General features: G+C 34.9%; 1 protein-coding gene and 1 pseudogene across 5 annotated transcripts; both read right to left on the bottom strand.

The window, feature by feature from the left end:
- Positions 1–5,483: 5,483 nt before the first annotated feature.
- Positions 5,484–8,966, bottom strand: LOC140979193 (SNAP25 homologous protein SNAP33-like; annotated as a pseudogene).
- Positions 8,967–10,490: 1,524 nt separating this feature from the next.
- LOC140978380 (diacylglycerol kinase 1-like) lies at positions 10,491–17,440 on the bottom strand. Of its 5 annotated transcripts, none has more exons than XM_073443356.1 (9): positions 17,118–17,440; positions 16,327–16,490; positions 14,994–16,191; positions 13,927–14,293; positions 13,108–13,184; positions 11,909–12,028; positions 11,528–11,692; positions 11,095–11,232; positions 10,491–10,873 (listed from the first exon to the last, which is right to left on the bottom strand). In XM_073443356.1, the coding sequence occupies exons 2-9, from the start codon at positions 16,359–16,361 to the stop codon at positions 10,724–10,726; spliced, it is 2,250 nt and encodes a 749-aa protein (XP_073299457.1). In that variant the 5' UTR covers positions 16,362–16,490; positions 17,118–17,440; the 3' UTR covers positions 10,491–10,723. The 5 variants fall into 5 exon arrangements, with proteins under 5 accessions (XP_073299457.1, XP_073299456.1, XP_073299458.1 ...); XM_073443355.1 differs by having other exon boundaries at positions 17,208–17,440; XM_073443357.1 differs by having other exon boundaries at positions 16,327–16,471; positions 17,208–17,440.
- Between the last annotated feature and the right edge of the window lie 3,027 nt (positions 17,441–20,467).

The raw sequence follows: 20,467 nt of genomic DNA, 5'->3' as shown, positions 1-20,467 counted from the left end.
AATGAAGATCAAGTTGCAGATATATTAACCAAAGCTCTACCAAAAGCTAGATTTGAAATGTTGAGAAACCAATTAGGTCTATGCAGCTACTAAGGCAAGGAGGAGTGTTGGAAATATGCCTTAGTTACGTTTAGTTAAAGATTTGCTAAATAATTGGTCAATTGACCAAGTCTTTAGGAAATAATTTTTGAATTATTTTGAATTGATATTAGGAAGATATTTTGATTTCTTTTTTTTTTTTTAACTCTATATAAAGAGTGTTGCAATGAATAATAAAAATGTAGTATTCCAAATAAATTCTTTTGTTGCTTTCTACCATAAACTTTTATGCTCTGTTTTTGTTGCTGTAAAACAACAAATNATTATAGTTTCTGTTTATGTTGATGATCTTCTTGTTACAGGAAACAATGAGGAAGTAATAAAAGAATTTAAAGTTGAAATGCTCAAAGTATTCGAGATGACAGATCTTGGTCTAATGTCCTATTTTTTGGGTATGGAGGTGAAACAAGATCATGATGGAGTCTTCATAAATCAAAAGAAGTATGCAAGGGAAATACTAAAAAAATTTCACATGGAAGATTGCAAAAGCACCAGCACACCAATGAATGAGAAGGAAAAATTTAGCAAAGATGATGGAGCAGAAAGAGTTGATGAAAGCAAATATAGAAGCTTGATTGGTTGCTTGATGTATCTTACAGCCACTAGGTCAGAAATAATGTTTGCTGTAAGCTTACTTTCGAGGTTCATGAATTGTGCTAGTGAAGTGCATTTTCAAGCTGCCAAAAGGATTGTAAGATATATCAAGGGCACAACAAATTATGGCATCAAATATTCTTACTGTCAGTTTTTTAAGCTTCATGGTTTTTCTGATAGTGATTGGGCAGGTTCTCTTGATGATATGAGAAGTACAACAGGTTTTTGTTTCAGCTTTGGATCAGGTTTTTTTTCGTGGTGTTCAAGGAAGCAAGACGTGATAGCTCAAAGTACAGCAGAGGCAGAATATGTAGCAGCCAATGCTACAGTAAATCAAGGAATTTGGATAAGAAAAATACTTGCAGACTTACACATGGAACAAAATGAAGCAACACAGATTCATGTAGATAACCAAGCTGCAATTGCAATTTCAAAAGATCCTGTTTTTCATGGCAAAACCAAGCACTTCAAGATCAAGTTGTTTCATTTAAGAGAAGTACAAAAGAATGATGAAATCAAATTGTGTTACTGCAATAATGAAGATCAAGTTGCAGATATATTAACCAAAGCTCTACCAAAAGCTAGATTTGAAATGTTGAGAAACCAATTAGGTCTATGCAGCTACTAAGGCAAGGAGGAGTGTTGGAAATATGCCTTAGTTACGTTTAGTTAAAGATTTGCTAAATAATTGGTCAATTGACCAAGTCTTTAGGAAATAATTTTTGAATTATTTTGAATTGATATTAGGAAGATATTTTGATTTCTGTTTTTTTTTTTTTTTAACTCTATATAAAGAGTGTTGCAATGAATAATAAAAATGTAGTATTCCAAATAAATTCTTTTGTTGCTTTCTACCATAAACTTTTATGCTCTGTTTTTGTTGCTGTAAAACAACACCACCCACTAAAATTGACATGTAATATCAAGAATTTCTTTTATGATAGTCGACGTCATCCTCAATATTAAATTAGTTCATTACATCGTTTAGTTGAATTGATTAGATTATATGGATATGAATACGTATTTCTGCTTGTCACATGGACTTAAATACAAACATCCATCTGCACTCAAGCACGGAGTCTGTGTAATGGCAATGGCATCATGTGCAATAAACTTTTACAAGATTTTTAGTTAACCTGTATGATGCTGAACATGTTATTAAATCTGATGACCATTCAAGCTTGGAGTCTGTAATGGCATCTCTTGCACAAGAAAGTTTTGCAAAATATTTAGTTAACCTACATGATGCTGAACACATCATAAAATCTGATGAGCAATAGGTTGCATGCAAACATGTTTAAAAAATAATACAACAATTGTGAAATACTTTTGTAACTTTAACCTCGTATTTTCTAATTCAAATTCGCATTCAATTTCAGAACCCGGTGGAAGAAAGGCATTACGAACAAGAAGAAAAGTAGTTGTCTTTGCCAATTGAAGATCACAGTGTGGAATTCTGTCTCAAGCCCTTTTGGTTTAATACAATTCTGTGTGTGTATCAGACAATGATTTGTTTTAATACTCAATTTATGTTTTCTGTTTAGGATGGGTGTGTATCAGCATCCTCACGATTTGCTGAGAACCAAGGTTGTCGCACAATCTGGCTCTTGCCTTTTGTCAATAGTCCAACTTTTCATATTTAACATTGATTGGCTTGCAAAAACACATCTTCTCTATGGAGTTGCTTATCCAAACATAATAGCTCCACTTGGGATTAGCCCTTCAGGCAGGTCTATGGTTTTCTTATTATATTATGGTTGTGTATCTCACAATCTGTGTCAAGCTTAAGCCAATTTGTACAACTACATGGATAAATGAGGTATGTTGCCGCGTGCATGTGTGTGTATAATATATTTGAATGATAATTATTTTACTTATGTCATTCAGGTCTGTATAAAACCAATTTTTTTGTTGAATTATGACAATTATGACATTTGAAACAAAATAATAATAATAATAATAATAATAATAATAATAATAATAATAATATCTGACCATGCATGTTATATAACTCCACTAGAGACGAAGAATCTGTGCTATTGTAGGAAATCAACTTTTCTGTTTGCGGATGGTTTTAACTTTTAAGAGTGTACACTTGAACGGTTACTAAATTTTCTCTCTCATACGGACATTGATTCCATATTGGATTAAAATGGATAGAAGTAAACAATTTTGTAAAGTGAGGAAGAAGTATGATTAGTTACTAGAGGAAGACTTAGGGATGGTTTGGTGTATTAGGTGTGATTGTACTGAGAGCTACCTTTGGAATCCACATAAAAGGAATCCACATATCAAAATTGCATATGCACGAAAGTCATCTGTTCTTGATACTGGATCAATAAATCACGATGAGACGTCGGTCGTGTTTTGAAAGATGATAATTGTTATATTCATGTTTCACATTAGTTTAAAATGGATATTTGAAACTATGGCGACTGGATTAACCGATCTGACACATGCACAAACTTATTAAAGGACAATTCGTGATTTTTTTTAAAAAAAAAATCAAGAAATCATGTTATAAATTTATATATGTGCATAATATTAGTACTCGGATTGAATTCTTGGATACGCGTAATTCCCATCCAGCATTTTGGTCTTGGACAGTGTGTACATGCTGCTAGTCTGCGAAGTGTTGAATTCGAAGGTCCATACACGAATATATGAGCCTTAATGTATCCTGCCTGCCAACACAAGTCTCGACTTTTACTATACAGAAGCCGAAGCCAGTGCTGTTGGCATTTTCTCATATCCCAATACACTTGCGGCAATCTTTTTTACTCTTGTTTTGATTGATTCATTATTATGTAGTCAGTGAAATGTTGCTACAAATACTACAAAAACCTCTCATCTGTCTAAATATACAGTGACAGGTACTAGTAATTTATTACTCGTACTCTCCAATCCCATTTGTAATAAGTATTAATTTTTTCAGGCAACAAAAGTGCTGGACACAGAAAACATTTAATTCGTTCTTCTATTGAATCTCTAAGAGAGAAGATTCAATGACTAATATTAAACTAATTAATTGATACATGAAGTGTGAAAGCTCAACATATTAGTTTACATGCATAGATCTACAGACAAAAAGCACACTAAATAAATTACAGGCTTTTTCTGCATCTCCATGCTTTGAGCTCCTCCCCCAAGGAGAGCCTGCATTGAATTAAATACTGATACAACAGCTTGAACCAGAAATGCTGTTTGAACTTGGTTTTTTCTACATATCAAGTTAATTCAAGTGCTCATAATACATGATGAAAATGAACTAGGCAGTGAGAAATAAGTTTCTAATTAAGCTTCACCATACAAAATGTGTACTCATTTACATGAAGTGTTGGAGGATTCATGGCCACCGAGCTGGAACACTGTGTGCTACTCAATTGTGCAGCGGATTCGGCCCGCTTGGGACGAGACGTTTCTCGACGCCATATCTTGGATCAATCTCATCATCTCCACTCGGTGGTGGTGGTGGTGGTGGTGGTGGTGGTTGATGGTGCCTTGAACGTTGAATGAAAAGGCGATGTGGGCTCGGAGAAAATAGAAGCCAATGAAGATCGGGGAAGTTGCGTAGATGAATAGTTGTGTCAGCATCTTGTGCGGATACGCTTGAATTTGCGGCTAGCATGAAGACAATTATAATGCAGGCTGAAATCCAGTTCTCAGCGGTCGAACCTGAGCTCTTCATGCGACTTTTGAGTGAAAAGATGGTAAAGCAAAGGTGTAGTTTGTAGTGTGAAGTGAAGTTGAAACACGAAGACAAGAAAGAAAGTTGTCATGGATTGGGGTTGAGGGGTATTTAAAACTCAAACAAGTGACCCATGAACCATGTACTTGTCTTCATAAATGCTGTCATCAATAAGGCCTTTGGGATGCTTTTATGTAGTATGGAACAAGGGTTTTTAATTACTACCAAATATTTGGTAGTAATATATTTTTAACTAATAGAATTTGTTAGATTTTAGAATATACAGAATATACCCTCTACTAATTAACTTGGTTTCTTGCTATGAACTTCTTACAGATGATGTTACTACCACTGTAGCATGCACTATTCCAATGAACAAATCACTTTTTAAATGACACAATAGTGTTTACATCCCACAAAATAATTGAACATTATCTAAACACATTTTTCCATGAAATATAATGTGTGTTGGATTGATTTTAATCGGTTAGAAACTTCGTAATAGTGTTGAAATCCATAGATTTATATCTGTAGTCGTTCTCTCCCTCTGTTTGTGTGTGTGTTTGGTGGTTCGGTATCCATTTTTCTCCACGCAAGACAAATGATACATTGGAAAAACGGAGATTACTTGCATAGTCGTTAACATAAAGAATTCGAAATTATATGGAAAAATGTAGTTCCATTGTATGATTAATGTATCGACATCAATGACAAGAAAATTAAAATATCTTAAAACTAGACATGAAACTAGTGTATTCAATTTAGGAGATTCAAAGATTTTTATGTGTTAACGTAAAAATCGGAAAAAAAAGTAGAAATTAAATAACCTCCAACTCAAACAGTGAGGTAGAAACAAAGTAAATTGAACATCCTCTCCACATTCTTTGTATAAGAATCCTCTCCACATCCTCTCCAGATTCAAAGATTTTTATGTGTTAACGCTTGCAAGCATTGAAAACAAAAACTCCATGCAGCAGCAAATCTATATCCCGTAGTGGTAGAGGATGAAATTTTGAAGCCAATAGCAAACCGAGTCATCTACTTTTTCTTAGCAAATATCGGGCACGCTGATTGCTATCTTTCACTCGGCTATTGAGAACATCTACTTTCTTAGCAAATAGCGGGCACGCTGATTGCTATCTTTCACTCGGCTATTGATCAGAACATCAACTTCACCCTCAAGATCACCCACAACTCTGATCTGACTGAAGTACACAAATGAGCAAGAATAATTAGCAAGTGATAAGTAATTAGAATTTTACAAAAGCATATTTTGAGGGATAGAAAGATTGGCTAACCTATCAATTTCCAAGCCCATGTCAATAGCCATAGCCTTTAGCTCCCCCAAGACGTTACTTATATCAGCAAAAAATCATCTTATTTTGATGATGTTTTTGCTTTTTCTACCTGAAAAGTACACACGAAAATAAAATAAAATAAATTATTAATCCCTGTAACACAAACATGCATTGATATGGTTTTACTGACGCTGGAAAGCAATATAAAGGTTTCAAACAAGTGTTAATAACGTAGATCAAATTTTTAAAACCACAACTGCTTTGCTATACATGATTCAGTCATTTATAACAAAACTCAAGCATTTAAAGGAAGTTTATCAGAAGATAATTAGGTTTCCACATCAGTCAGCCAATAAATTTGATAGCACTGTTCATGATTTACCTCAACTTTCTGCAAGGCATTCATGGTTTCGGGAGGAGATGTGCGTCTATGTGATCGTTCCTTTGATGCAGAAGTAAACCCCAGTCGTTTCCTTTGCTCCAAGGGGTTACCTTTTCTATGTCCTGAATCATCTAAAGTATAATCAGAAGTGTTAAACCAGGAGTCTGGTCAAAACTCTAGACTAAAACACCCTTCTATTTGCCTGGAACTCGTGCATACCAAAAGATGTGCTCAAGCTTAAAATTTTTTACACCAAAAAAATTTTACTGTAGTAATTACAGGTCCTCTTATTGACCGAGTCCTCTTAGGCTTCCATGTCTTTTCAAACATCCCCTCCCCCCCAAGACTTCTCAAAAGCTTCTCACCCTAAAATTAATAAATAAAAAAACAGAACAACGCATCAATTGTTGTTGGAAATTTATTATCTTCCTTCAGTTAAATTTAATTAGGATTTTCTTGAATTATGCTATGATTTGAACTCAACTTTTGCCTTGTAAACTCAACAAAGATGAAGCTTGTATTTCTATCATCATTGAGAACACATCAATAATGTAGAATCCTCAGATATCTACATTTTTTCCACAGTTAGGAAAAGATGAGCAGGCCAAATAAATGACAGAAACGAGGACAAGTGTTAATACGATGATGATACCGAGTTATCGTTTCAAGTTAAAAAGGAGAAAACAATATGAAGGTCACATTTGCCTGGAAACCGACCAACTTGCAGCTACACTTTTGTTAAAGTATGCCAGATAGGAACTTTGTTACGTTTAACTCAAGATAAAAATAAGCATGCTAAATTGATTCCATAGAACTATAACCAATATTCATAACCCAATTCTCCAACCTTTGAAGAACAATATCAATGCCACTAGCATGCTTCATCAAGAGGAAAAATGGCAACGAAACCATGGCATAACTTCTGAATCGAAAGAGGGAAAACCGGAAAAGATGGAATAAGCTCTATATTTGTTACTTAGGTTCGGAACAGCTTAATGTAAAACACTACTGAAGATGTGGATGAGCTGAATCATTACTTGTCATTGTATTTCCCAAATCTTGTGTCTTTTCTAGTAACATGTAGTATCAAATGTTATTATACGACCCATGGTTCGCAATCGCGGTCGCGGAGACCATCGCGGAGGTCACCGTTCCAGTTCTCATGACATTTCGCGGAACGATCACGGCGCGGATAATTTTTAAAAATTAATATAATTTGAAAATTTTGGAAAAATATGTAAATCAAAATAAATATCATTTAAATAGATTATTTGATTAAAACAATATAGTAAATATATTTTTTAAATTTTAAGCATATTTTTGTTATATATCGAAATTTTTATAACCCTCTCAAAATTGAAATATACTATTAAGAAAGTTTTGGATTATAATCAATTAAACTTTTGAAAAAAATTTCAATTGAATGTACATTTGTTAACCCAAATTGGAATCAAATTTCTAAAAACCTTACTTTAGAGTTACATATTATTTACCATCAACTAAAATACATCAACTAAAATCAATATTTTACAATCAATTTAATTATTTAATTATTTATCAAATTTCAACAACTTCGAAACTATAAATACAAAAAATAAAGAAATATAATGTATTACTTCAAAAGAAAACACAAAATATTCGTAATTTATAATTTTGAGTACGACATAATTTCAGCTACAAAATTGAGTATGGATATGTGTGATATGCAATCAAGAAAATGGTAAATTTAAGCATTACATGGTGCTTTCAAATCAAATAATAAACTACTTTACAGCAATGCAATGTACATTATTTGAAAAGATATCTCGCAGATGTAGGTTCACTTGAAGGCATTATTTGAAAAGATATTTTGCATCTAGATCGACACTCGACCCATAAGAGTGGGTCGAGCTTTGTTTGGGTCGAGCTCGACTCATGTGAAGAGCTCGACCCTCGACTTAAAAAAAGAGCTCGACCCAATTTTTTTTAAGATCACATCGCTTTTCTCGATTTAAAAAAGTCAAAATCTCTATTATTTAATTAAATTTTAAATGGATCATATATTTTTTAATGACCCTTCCTGTATTCTTTTTTTTTTCTTTTTATCGTTTTTTTTTCCTTTTTGACGTTCCGTTCTGTTCCGCCGATCCGTGTCGTTCCTCCGATAACACGACGTTTTCTATCTACGTAACGACGACACAAAGCAATCACCGATTTGCCATGGAACTTTGGAACGTCAGTGCCCGTTCCCGTTTCGGAACGGGCGTTCCGGCCGCGCCGCGACCTTTCCGGCGAACCATGATACGACCAGGATCTTTTACAAAAAATTGATAAGACATACCCTACGAAGATCATTGTCAATGTCAGCCGCAGCCATGTGGGTTCTTCTAATCTGCTCTCCCTGCTGGTGTAACATGACCAGAGTTTTAGTAGCATCTTCTCTCATGTCCTCCGCAATCTTGAGGCAATTGTTGACCGTCTTTGTTGTCTCTTCAGCCTTATATACAGCATAATTTTCCAACTCCTGCACTGTCTGGTTCTCAAATCCTCCAGAGTCATTCTTACACTTGTTTCTGCCCGTTGAAGAAAGAAAGTTTTGCGAAAATGAGTGTTCTGTAATCATATAGTCGTCGAAGGGGTTTGAACTTTGAATTCAAATTTGATGTAATAAGAGAGGGTTCGGAGGAAGTCCGTCCAGAGGTTTTAAGGCTCTGCCTTTCAACTCATTGTCTCAATCAAAAGATTTAGAACTGGATTTAATAGGAAATCCTGGTTCCGCTGATTTGTGCTTAAACAACCAATGCAAGGAAGATTTCTTAAGACCAAACATTCTGTGTCAGCTGTAGAAGGTAGGCCAAAGTAGGTTCTTTTCTTACCTGAAAACATGGAATTCTGATTACTACCAAGTTTTGAAGTGACCCTGGAAAAAATTATCAGAGCATCAAACCACGTAAAGATATCAAGAAATTTGATTGCATATGCAAAACCAAACCATCTTTTTCCAAGCATATTTAAACACAGATTAAAATAGAATCAAGTTCATATTATGATGAAATTACTTGTAAATATGATTCTTAGATTTATATATATAAAACAATGAGGGATCCTTTTATTATTAAAAAAAATTAACAAAGACTAAGCTAATATCGGGCCCTAAATATTTTCCTGGAGTTCGTTATAAATTTGTAAAATTTTATTTAATAAATTTTTATATTGTTCGAATAACTTTAAAAAAAAAACACCGATAGACATGTATTCCTGGGACTTGAGATTGAGAAGCAACAAAATCTTAGAACAAATATTATTAAATGAATCCCTCTTTCCCCTCGATGCAAAATTGAGCAGGAAATCACAAGATTAGAAGTTCTGATAGAGAGGAGAAATACACAAAAACTCTCGTGAGACGGTATCACGGATCAATTTCGTATGTCGAATCTCTTATTTGGATCATCAATGAAAAAGTATCTCATAAGAAGCCTATTCGAAGAAATATGACCCAGAAAATCTTGTATCTGGCCCAGTAAACAAAAACATATATTAAATTCCGATATCGGAGAATCAAAAAACAAAAACTTTCCATTTCATGCTAAAAATAAAAATAAAAATAATGTATCACGATCATAAATAAAATAATAATTTGTCACGATTAATTGTTCATTTCTGTGTGGCATCAGGACGTGGAACCCTCTATGACTTGGCTTTAGTATAAATATGAATCACTTGCTTCTTTAAAAAAATGATTTTCAATGGCCAAAACTCGGTATTTTTGGGGTCGAAACAATTATCTGAAATCTATAAACATTTCATTATAATCTTACTCACCTCATTTCGATTTCCCTACAAATTTTGTATCGACTGATTCTATTTCCTCTGTTGAACCAGGGGCATAATCTAAATTTTAATCATCGCAAAAATGTTTTATTTTTTTTAAGATTAATATAATTAAGAAATACGGAAATCGAATATAAAATGTAATTATTTTAAAACAATTTAGTTTATTTAGTGGTTTGGAGAAATTTCATAAATCATGCATTTGATTTTTTTCTCCTTTAATTTATTTGTTCGGTTGTGCATCTCAATGTTCAATCGCTGTCTGTTATCCTTTCCGTTCAGTTGCTCAATGGCACGATCAATTTTATATTTAAATCTTGTTTTGAAAATTATAATAGTAAGGAATCAATTAGTTTCGTCCTTGAGCTATATGCAACTCTGCGAATCATCAAAAAATTATTATGACGCAAACAAAAAAGATAGTATAAAAATAGCATCATTACAATACAAATCCAGATTCCGATCAATATATTGAATCATCCCTTAGTTGATAAAGCCACGCATCCATATATAAACAAAATAATAATAAAAATGACACATTTGACATCAAATGATTAAAAGTTTTAGTTCAAGTTCAACTACTCTGAACCCAACATAGAGACGTTAATTCGCACCCGAATGCAATTAAGGTTCTCATTTTTAATATAGAAAATATAGATACTATTTTTCTGCAGTTGCCAAAAATTACATTAGATCCTAAATGATGTGGAAAACAACATTACCTCGCACTGAAGCAAGCATCTCCTTCTGGTAAATATTACATATGAAACAGCCGATACCAATCCCCGACGAAATAAAGGTGACTGACAGAAAAACATGAATTCATCAAATATCAAAAACCCAGAAAACCGTTTAGGACAGCCTCAGTGCCATTTCTTGGAGAAGTGCCCGTTTCTGTGATGCGTTTATAACATGATTCGACTCAGCATTCTCAAGAACATCAGCAATAATTGCAGCCGCATGACCGAGTGGTTCCTCTGCAGCTCTTCTGAGCATGAAGGCCTGGAAAATAAAAACCACAAGACATAACGTTCTATTTCAATGAGAGTGAAATAGTTGTTGGCCTCATGCTTATTCAATACACAAGGTTTCAGTATTCAGGAGTGTATCAGGTAGCAATCTAAGGCAATAAATAATAAGACTCGTTTATCTCTTTTCATCTTATATAAAAGTTGTTTGTGTCAAGGGAGAGAAACAGAGGGGGTGATGGAGAATGGGGATACCTGTCCATGATGCGTGATAGTTAATGTACAAGGTTGTTGAAACCATGGTTCTCCATCTACTTGAACGGGGAAACCAGCAAAAAGCTGGATCTTAATAGACTGCCCCTGTGCAAGCCTGCGAGCTTGGGACAGCCCAACCTGTCAACACACATAAAAATCATATTTATCTGATAAAATATTCACGAGTGCATGTCACATTCAGATTCATGTAGAGCTCATCCAGTAAAATCCTCTAAAAAAGAATCACTTTACTATTCTGTCACACTGGTAGAGATAAATTACAAGAGGGTGCAAAAGGCTTCAAAGGATGTTTGACGTTCTTGAGATCAGATTCTAAAACTCATCCGACAAAACTAATCTGGGAGTTCAATTGGAACAGAAAGTTCTCAGGTAAGATAATTGCCTGGACTGATAAAGGTAGTGTCAAATATACCTGCAGCTTTCCCAGATGCCATGTGCCCGAAATGCTTACAACCTCAAGCACTTTGTCATGCATAGACTGAGGATCAAAATTATCGTAGCTCTCATCTTCATTCTGCCACAAGTCAACACCACCCATATAGCTTCCAATATTAGCCACTAGGACACCCTCTGCATCCTAAAATGAATTAAAGCAATATCACACATTCAATTAACTCTCTGCACTCATGTAGAATCAGCATGTAAGATGTGGCGAAGATCAAGAATTGCATGCAAAAAAGACAATCGACCTTGCAATGACAACAAATGACAAAATTGAGAATGAACTTTGAAGGAAAAAATGGTTCAGTGAGATAATAGAACTCTTTGCTATAAATATGATGATTGCCCCTACCTCAGGAACCTCAACCTCAACACCATCAACCTCCACCCTTATTTGCCAAGGGAAGTCAGCAAATGTCCTATCCATGATACTCTTGGCACCCTCTCTTGCATAAAGAACTTTATTCATGAACTGCAACAATATTAATAGTTCACTCTGCTCTGAGATTTCACGAAGTAAACAATAGGGCAAGTCACCGTATTAAGAAATGACAACAACACTCAAAACAGCAGCTACAATATGTTACAGCAGCACATAGAACAAACCTAATGGTTTTCATGCACATAAGCTTATGAGCAGAAAAAAATTGATTATCAATATTTATCAGCCTCTTTGAAGAGATCAAAAGATTTTTCTATTCTTCAAAGAAAAATAATAATAGTATATGGAGAGTTTTCCCAGACTTTTAAGATTGGAACAATCAAATGTTTCATAAGACGTGGAAATAAAAGTAATTCACACTGCACGAACTGACCATGTTTTAATTAGAATGCATAACGAGCAAAAGAAATACACGGCAATATTTAGAAGAAAAGCATAGTTTTACAGGGAGTCTGAATTACATTATTTGATTCAAATATTTGAACAGGATCATAAATTGAAACAATGTTGATTTATGCATCATAGAACAACAAACAAACAAAACGACGACTTCGTTCCCCTATGGTGTAAATTAATTATTGAAAATAATTTAAATGAACATCAAAAGTAAAAAAAAATGCAGGATTTATACTTTCTCAATCAATTGCAGACAGAATCTCAAAAATAATTACATGAGGCATCAACTGGCACCAGCTGAGGTGCATAATAGTCCCGCAACTCCCGTGACACACAGGATACAGTTTAGCAACTGAATGCACTCCTATTATGATTCTTTAACTAGATATTATTCATATTTCATACCTTCTTGAAAACTAAAAAGTAACCTGTTGCTTTTAAAAATATTAAAGCCCATAACAACCACGAGAACAACCACAGCAATAAAAAGACCCATCAACATAAAACAAAGCCGATGGTTTGGTGCTGTACAACGATGCTGTATTTATGTATGACCATAAATAGTCCTCATAAAGCTGTTGGTTGTAGATAATTTTAACAAGATAGAAGCAAAATTTGCACACAACGTACCCATATGCATAAAAACTTCAGCAAAAAAAAAATCCGATTTCCAGAAAGTGCCCCTAAGCAGCTTCAGAGATCGCTTCATTTACCTGGTTATAGAATTTCTCTGGGTTTTCTTCCCTCAAATTGTGGATTTCTAGAGCAACCTTTGCATCGCATCCAACACCTACAACAATTGCCAGGATCAAAATGATACTGCTCCTCATTATCATAAAAATTTTATGGACCTTAGCATGATGTCTACTAAATGTATCATTGTTAATATTAAGCAGATCAAGATAAATCTACCAACAAAACCCCATTCATAATGGATGCAGATGCCAAAAAGAACATGTAGTTGATATATCAACATATTTAAAACGAGTCCCTACAAATGTAGAATTGAAAGAATAAAGCCTGCTTCACCAAACACCTTGTAACTTCAATCGAACTGTCTGATGAGACCTTGTCTTATCATAGTAACTGAAGTAGCTTTATATCACATAAGAATTTCCAGATCCCTCATCGAAGGTATACACATTTTTCCTCCTACAATAAACGAGACCAGAAGAGAAGATAATCTCGTCCATGCATGTGGCTTGTTCTTGCCAAAAGTACTGGAGCGATATGTTCATTTTACATACTTATACCATTCTGAAAATTTCTAAGGAGCTGCCATGTTCATTCTAAGCAAACAACAAAAACACAAAAGAAGCCACAAAGTATTAGATCTTAAGAATAGTCAATGAATTGGTGTCATTAAAAACAAAGCCTTCGCCATGTCAGCAGTTAGAACAGGTAGAGAGCCACAAAACTAACATCATATAAGCTACTTGAAAGACATGTTATATGTCACAACATATGTTTGATGGTCAGGGAGACACATATCCCTGTTCAAAAGGCGGCAAAAAATGAATATATGAACCTACCAAGATAGTTATTCATAAACCTTGGGGATTGGAGTGGCTTTCCCTGCTGATTTGAGATTGATACCCTCCATCGATCCAGAATGGTAACTGCAGCATGTTCTATGTCATGCAAAAGAGTGAACAGGCCTCCTTGCCTCTCAACTGAACCCAGGCCAGCGCCCCAGGAAAGTACTCGAGCCAAATCATTCCCAGTTCCAGCAGGAAGAATAGCTATTGGTGGAGGAGAAACAAAATTTTGTTTGTCTATGGCATTCAAAACCCAGCCAACAGTACCATCTCCTCCACAGACAAGGACACGGAAATGGGGCACCCTTCTAAATAAATAAAGACCAGCTTCTGGCCCCTGTGTTGAGCTTAATTCAACAACCTAAGTTGAACCCATTTAAAAGACAGGTCAGTTTAAGGCAAAGTAATTTCAACAATGCAAACTAAAAACAGATACCAAATTAATAAACTAGAGAGTAGGTAGAGATAAAATACAATTTACATTAATTAGAAATTATGTTGATCATACACCTCTGTGCACATGAATAAAGCATATAAATTTTTTCCAGGCTCACACACCAAACATATGCCCCATAATAATTCGAAGATAAAACAGACACACGTGAGCTTTCTCAATTTTCAGCTTTTATGTAATCCTGTTTTAGGAAACGTCAATGAACCTAATATTAGTGGCCAAAGGAATAAACAGAAAACAATCCATGGTTGGCAATATTTATAGTAAAATGCACAACTATCACCCTCACCCACAAATTTTTAGTGTTTTAAAACATAGAATAAACCTACACTCCACTAAACAAGGATTTGATGCTAGTTACCAATAATAAAAAAAAAAAATTGAATACACGTTTGACTTTGGTTATCGTTAAGAGCAAAAAAAATATAATTGAGATAAATAACATTTTCTAGTTGTTAATCACATTCACTTATATATGGTGCAAAAAAAAAAGATGCAAATTTACATTTAGTCGGTGTATCCACAGAAACAAACAGAGGCGGCCTCTATTACTGCTTGCAGTACTATGTCAGCAGTTATCAGAAGCATTTAATATAGGGGTTCTTACCTGCACAGGATTTAAAATAATATTAAGCCTTTGCCTGAGAATATCTCCTCGTTGAGCTCCACTCTTCTTGTTTATAAAAACTAGCAAGGGCCTGGCATCTGGAGGTAAATCAATCAGTTCATATTTCTGACTCATGCCTAACTGAAGAGATTCATCATTCTGATTAATTGATGAACTTCTCTTAAAACTTGGAGTCTTATCCGCCTTTTTCGCTTCTTCTTTTTGCTGCTGATCCGCTTCCTCTGCAATTGTACTGCCATTACAGTTTTCTTCGAGACTATGAGAACCATTAACCTTTTGACTGGTCTCAGCAGTGCTTTCTGTGGACGAATACTCATTCATATTACTGTTATCACCTACAACAGGAGAGATCTCATTTCTATGTTTTTGCTTCTTGCTCTGACTTCTGATGGTAGCACGTACAGAAGATGCGATTTCATTGGCTCCATGTGTAATAGAACTGAGAAATCCACCAGAAGTACTGTGATTCAATTGTTTAACATACAGAGGCGATAGGATAAGTCTTCTGAAAGGACCCAGGTCACAAAAATCACCAGTTTTGTTAAACATACTACCATGGCAGTCAACATGCAATAGACGTTGACACCACATGCAACACCAGATTGGGGATCCCCCAAGAAAAGAACCACTGCATGGCTCCTCACAGTAGCTACAAAAAGAAGACTCGTCAGGTTGATCTGTCAGCTCGGTCCATTGCACAGCCCACTGATGCATCACATTGTCAAAACCAAGCATTGATACACATTTGCAGTCCTTGAGTACATTTGAGATGCAGCTCAAATGAGCAGCTGCACCACATGTGCTACAACAACGAATGGAGCTATCCAAATCCACTAGAGGGCTAAGAGCCTGAGATGGTGGCACAGACTTAAAGCATGCACAGCAGTTTAAATTTTTTCCTCGAGCCACAGATTCCAAACTCCATGTATGAGCAGTCAGTGGAACTTTGTTCTTGACTTTTGGGTTTTTCTTTGATCTTGCTATGGCTTTCATCCAACTAATATTAATATTCCTTCTCCATTGAAAAGCCGCAAAAAAAATGGTCAATATTCCAATCAAACCGACAAAGATGCAAGATAAGATAAATAGATGAGGTTCTGGCATTTCAGCTGAGTTTTTGGTAATCCAACTCGAAAGCAGAACTTCGGAATCCCTGTAGTCATCCATTTCTTTAAATCTACGTTGTCACATTCCATTCACAAGTAAATAATAAAAAACTCAACTATGCGGCAATGCTAGAATTTTATGATGCAAGGGATAAGTAAACTAGCGTTGTAGTCCTAGGTCTCAATATTAACAATATGCCTACCACCTGCTGGAAACTGCAACATGTTTTTTCCCATACATGACATCAAATAAATTCCCTTGCACTCTTTGATACAGCTACTTAACCACATTACCAAGGGACCTTCTCTGGAGATGAATAGAATGTTGATCACTCTTCAATCTTTTACGCACTGTAGCAAAATTCATTATCTGTGAGGACACAAATGTGCAAACACGTTTAACTTGGAGCACTTGTTACAAGGCAAATGCGGAAATAAAATCCTAAAGGAAATAAAAAGTCAAAAACTTGTGGTACGAATTGAAATAGGAAAGCGTGCTACCATCAGAATCACCGCACTTAGATAATCAAGAATAAGCAAGCACACACGGCCTCTAAGCCGTATTGAAAATTCAAAGTCTCATTAAAACATATCATCAATGCTTATGCTCGCGTTTAGCAATTAACATTTATTTGCCACAAGTATCAATAGTAAAAAATGAGAAACAGGGTCTGAATGTTTCATTCACCGATTAAAGTAGTATAACAGTTTAAAATCCATTGTGTGAATCTCACTCATACCCAATGTAGCCAGAATGAGATAATGAAAGAACCCTGAAATCCCAATCACAAGAATTTAGACTAAATTTATGGTGCCCTGATATAAATTCACCCACTGACACTGCAGTAAACCTAACAACCCGAAGCCAAGTAAATCAAAATAACCACCAAGGCAAAGGAAATTATAACGCAGTTTGGTAGCAGACAACAGACGGAAGGCACGGAGATCAGTTCAAGCACATAGAAGAAACCAAAGAACAAGGAAAAATGCCTAATACCATCAAAATAACGGAACTCGGACCAAAAACAATTTTTGTGATGGAAGAAACAAAAAGCAGCGAAAATGAACAGCGAAACTTGCACTTTACCGCAGAGCAAACAAACCCTACGAAAAATCGCGATGTTCCCAACAATAATAGAACTAGAAAGCAGGTTTTGATCTCCTTGCCTCGGATCAAAGGTGTAATAATTTGTTTATTTATGTATACGATTGTTATTATTTTGGAGATTCCGTGCGATCTAGATTCCCCCGGGGAGAAAAGACGACGACTGGAATATTTCTTATGACACGTGGCGGGAGATAAAGGCGTTAAGTGGGGGCTTTCCCGGGCCAGATCGTGGGCCTTTTTTTTTTTGGTGTGTGTTTGTGTGTGTGTGTGTCTATATATATTTGTGTATGTGTCCAAAATATTTTTAAAACAAATTGTATTGCCGCAATCATCCGCGGAGGAGTTAATAATAAAATTCATATAAATACATAATTAATTTGTTGTTATTAAGAAATTAATTAAGAAGAAAAGGAAGAAGACAATCATAATGATGATGATATGACGTCATTATCACAATAATAATAATGTCATAATTATTAAAATAACAAGATTCATAAACTTTTTTTTTTTTTTTGGAAAAAGGAAAGAAGGTTGATGATGTTCGATCGGTAGATTTGAGAAAAATATTCAGTGAAAAATAGTTTGATCCGTGGACTACATTATTGTACCTAAAGTTGGTGGATATGTGCAACTAATATCAGTGAAAAATAGTTTGATCATGCAACGTACGTATCATCATTAAATAATGTTCGTTTGGACTCTTGTCTTCCATGCATGACACATCTTTTTTGAGTTACTCTATGTGCGACTAATATTTTATATTTAGTACACTACCATCTTGTTCGAGTCCGAGTTTCGATTTCGATTATAGTTGAATGTATTGAAGTATATGTTTGCGAGTGAGAGTGTGTACACATGCTTGGATCTTTTGGAGCTGTTGAACTTATAATTGTGCTTGAATATATTGAAGTTTGTTTCCGTTTCGTAATCTACGTAAATAAATTAACACTGTTACGTTGATTGTATCTCAGCTTGTGCGCAATCTTCAAAATGCAAGGTTCACAACCTAAAGTATTTTTAAATTTTATCTATTTTGAAAAAAAAAATAACATTAATCAATTAAAAGTCTTTACAGCGTAAGGTTAATGTGGTGTGGCTGTACGTATGCTGCTACTGCATGGTAACTTTTGAACGTTTTGGAAATATGTATGTTAGGATATATCAGCTAGGAAATGCTTATACGTATAGTACAAAATCAATTAAAAAGTCATTACAACGTGAGATTAATGTGGTGTGGTGTCAATTCTGTGACTACGACACTTCAATTTGTATGTCGATTATGTCTTGGTTTTCAAAACGCTTTTTCTATATTCATTTCGGTCTCTTCATATGGTGGATTGGAATCAATGGTCTGTGAAATCATTCTTATTCACAATAATAATGATGGAATGACGATATGTGCACCAAGGAAGAAATATTTCTTGTGTGGATAGATGCATGAAAATTTGTGTGAGGACCCGTTATCCTAATCACGATTTATTAATATGCAATCATGATTAATCAGTAAACAGTGAAAAAGTGAGTTAAAAATTTACGTTTGGGCCTATAAAAATTTCGGAATTACCTTCTCATAAATAAGACATACCAAAAAATCAAATACTCAAAATAAAGAACATATGCCTTCAATAAATACAACAACATAAACATGTGTCAGCGAGACACAATCATGACATATACAAACCAAAATATCATAGAGTCGACAAGGCTCAATAATATCATAATACAATCCTCCAAATATATACATATAGTATTTGGGAGACAGCAACATCACGCAGTACCTAAATACAACTGAACCTACTCTCAAGGAGCTCTGGTACTTCCTGAGGCTTCCTCTCGAGCGTCTGAGGTCGAACCACCTGTACTACCTGTCATGTCCACACCCAAAAGACACGACAGCCCCCTCTCGGGGGGTCAGAAACCCCAGTACGAGACATCAAGAAACCACGATATATGACATAGAAATGAAATGATGCCATGCATGAATGCAATGCATGTATAGGTGCAAGATATCAGGATATCAGGAATCAAATGATCGATATCAACAATCATACATATGTGCTCGAGCCGGTCCACGACTCAACGGACCGTGCCTGGGATATGGCCCAGCCTCGAAGCCAGCAACTACCTAAGCCGGACCGAATCAAGGTAGCCAAACATCTCCAAAACACCATNCTACCTAAGCCGGACCGAATCAAGGTAGCCAAACATCTCCAGAACACCATATCATATCATATATATAACGGATCTCAACCGAAATATGACTGGATCTCAATAACAGATAGGCTCAATATGATATCTTCAGTGGTATTGATGTGTCTAACTAAAATAAAATGTGTGTGAACAAAAGAAATATTTTATTTTATTTTACACATCAATTATCAACTGATAATATGCGAGTCAGCATATAAAATCACATAAATCAACAAATATCACATAAATCATACACATGATCATCAGATGTCTCTGTCAGACATCGTGAAAATAACTGATCTCTACGTACCTCAACACTAATTTACCAGTATCTTAAATCCTCAAGAAAGTCCTGGAAATGCCAACTCAGACAAATCACCTGAATATTAGTTTAAATGGTCTGATTATCATATAAAAATTCCACAACCATTTAAATTCAAATATTTAGGCATTTTAAATTCTTAAAATTCCCATAAAATCAATTATTTCTATTTTGATTCGTCGCAAAATATTCTTTAACTAATATTCAAGTGACTGCGATGAATTCTAGGTTCACTAAATTATACCTCCAACACGGACAATTTCGGAACCTACAATAATAACCCAATAATTAATTAGTAATGATACAATATTTGAGTCGGAATTAAATTAAATTCACATAGACAACAATTCGCACCGATATAGCTTGTACGTCCAATAACAGTGGCTAAACTCGAGCCTAAACCGAAGCTGACCGGCAACAGGCGGCGAACTCGCCGGAGAAGATGATCGGAATCGCGCAGAAAATCAGAGCCGACGGGTCGTTCTCGAAAATTTGCAAAAGTGGTATCAAAAGAAAGCTTACGACATAAGGAACAAAACCCCTCAANTATATATATATATATATATATATATATATATAAATAATATATGTGTGTTTTTTTTTTCGAAGTTTGACTCGATCTATTTTATTTCAATTTTGTGTGTTATAAAATTTAGATATGCATTTTAATATCTTCTATAAACCGATATTATCTAATACATATTTTAAACACACTAATTATTTATTT

This window comes from Primulina huaijiensis, chromosome 6 (genome assembly GCF_012295235.1).
Source record: "Primulina huaijiensis isolate GDHJ02 chromosome 6, ASM1229523v2, whole genome shotgun sequence".
Classification (NCBI taxonomy): Eukaryota; Viridiplantae; Streptophyta; class Magnoliopsida; order Lamiales; family Gesneriaceae; genus Primulina; species Primulina huaijiensis.
This window is presented reverse-complemented; position numbering and strand designations above follow the sequence as displayed.